The sequence below is a fragment of the Sinocyclocheilus grahami genome, unplaced genomic scaffold (assembly GCF_001515645.1).
Source record: "Sinocyclocheilus grahami isolate Dianchi unplaced genomic scaffold, SAMN03320097.WGS_v1.1 scaffold613.1, whole genome shotgun sequence".
In the NCBI taxonomy this organism is placed as follows: domain Eukaryota; kingdom Metazoa; phylum Chordata; class Actinopteri; order Cypriniformes; family Cyprinidae; genus Sinocyclocheilus; species Sinocyclocheilus grahami.
This window is the reverse complement of record NW_015505792.1, coordinates 268350-269448: the sequence shown is the minus strand read 5'-3', so window position 1 is coordinate 269448 and position 1099 is coordinate 268350. Positions and strand designations below refer to the sequence as shown.

The 1099-nt window shown below is 52.4% G+C and overlaps 1 protein-coding gene across 1 annotated transcript in view; it reads left to right on the top strand.

Annotated features, from left to right (window-relative positions):
- The first annotated feature begins 61 nt into the window (after positions 1 to 61).
- The window catches only part of LOC107557631 (neuromodulin-like), an 11661-nt gene continuing 10623 nt past the window's right edge, over positions 62 to 1099 (top strand). Inside the window, exon 1 of the mRNA XM_016241109.1 lies at positions 62 to 296. Coding sequence (XP_016096595.1) covers positions 267 to 296 — 30 coding nt within the window. The 5' untranslated portion in view covers positions 62 to 266. The remainder of the gene's footprint in view (positions 297 to 1099) is intronic.

Below are 1099 nucleotides of genomic sequence, written 5' to 3'. Positions count from 1 at the left end.
GGGCGTGTGTGGGTGGGTGTGTGGGTGAGAGAGAGAGGGAGAGAGAGAGGGGGGGGGGGGTTATAGGGTGGGATTATTCTCATTGTTGGCAGTGGCAGCGCAGACAGACAGACAGTGTGACTGAGGCTCAACTGTGATGAGTTTAAGCATCAGAGTCATCAGCTGTTGATACAGCCGGTGTGTGTGAGAGAGAGAGAACAGATAGAGAGAGAGAGAGAAGAGAGAGAAACGGAAGAAACAGAGCGAGGCGCTGAACGGAGACGACTATGCTGTGCTGTATCAGGAGAACTAAACCGGTAAATATCTGGATTCTTCACACTTTTACTGCTGTAAGCTGAGATGAGGCTGTCGCTGTGTTTGAGACTGTACCTGTCAGTCAGGTGTGTCTGAGTCTGATGCTCTTTTATATGAGTGAAGTAGTGGAGCTGGAGAGAGAGAGTGTGTGTGTGTGTGTGTGTGTGTGTGTGTGAGGCCTGTGTGTGTGTTCAGCACACTTATATTAATGTCTCACAGGAATCATAATGATTTCTCTGGAGATGGAAGCTGGATGTAATGAAGCTTTGCTCGCGCTCAGGGCGGGGCTCCGGTGAACGGCTCCGGTAGACAGCGGCTTTACCGTCTCATACAGTGAACGGGAGGTTCAGTGCTCTAAAGATTCAAACAGATCCGCGCCGCTTTTGAGGAATCCGTGCGTTAAACACCTTCCCTGTCTTTACTCACACAAACCGCAGGTGCGCTCCGCGTCTCTTTTGTTCTTGCGCCCCATTGAGCGCGACGCGACGCGAGCGTTAAGATCAGCGGAGCGTCGGAGACGGAGAGAGAGAGAGAGAGAGAGAGGGAGAGAGGGAGAGGGAGAGAGAGGGAGAGAGGGAGAGAGGGATGGAGCTGCAGACTGAGGAAGATGAGGGAAGGGTGTGGTCCTCCTGCAGAAGCGGCTCCTCCGTTCTTCATTTGAATACAGTGACAGTGAATCTGACGCGCGAGCGTGCGTCAGTGCAGGGAGTTATAATCGCGTCCTGAAGATTTTCAGGCGAGTCTCGTGTGTGTGTGTGTGTGTGTGAGAGAGAGAGAGAGAGAGACTGTGTGTGTGTGTGTGTGT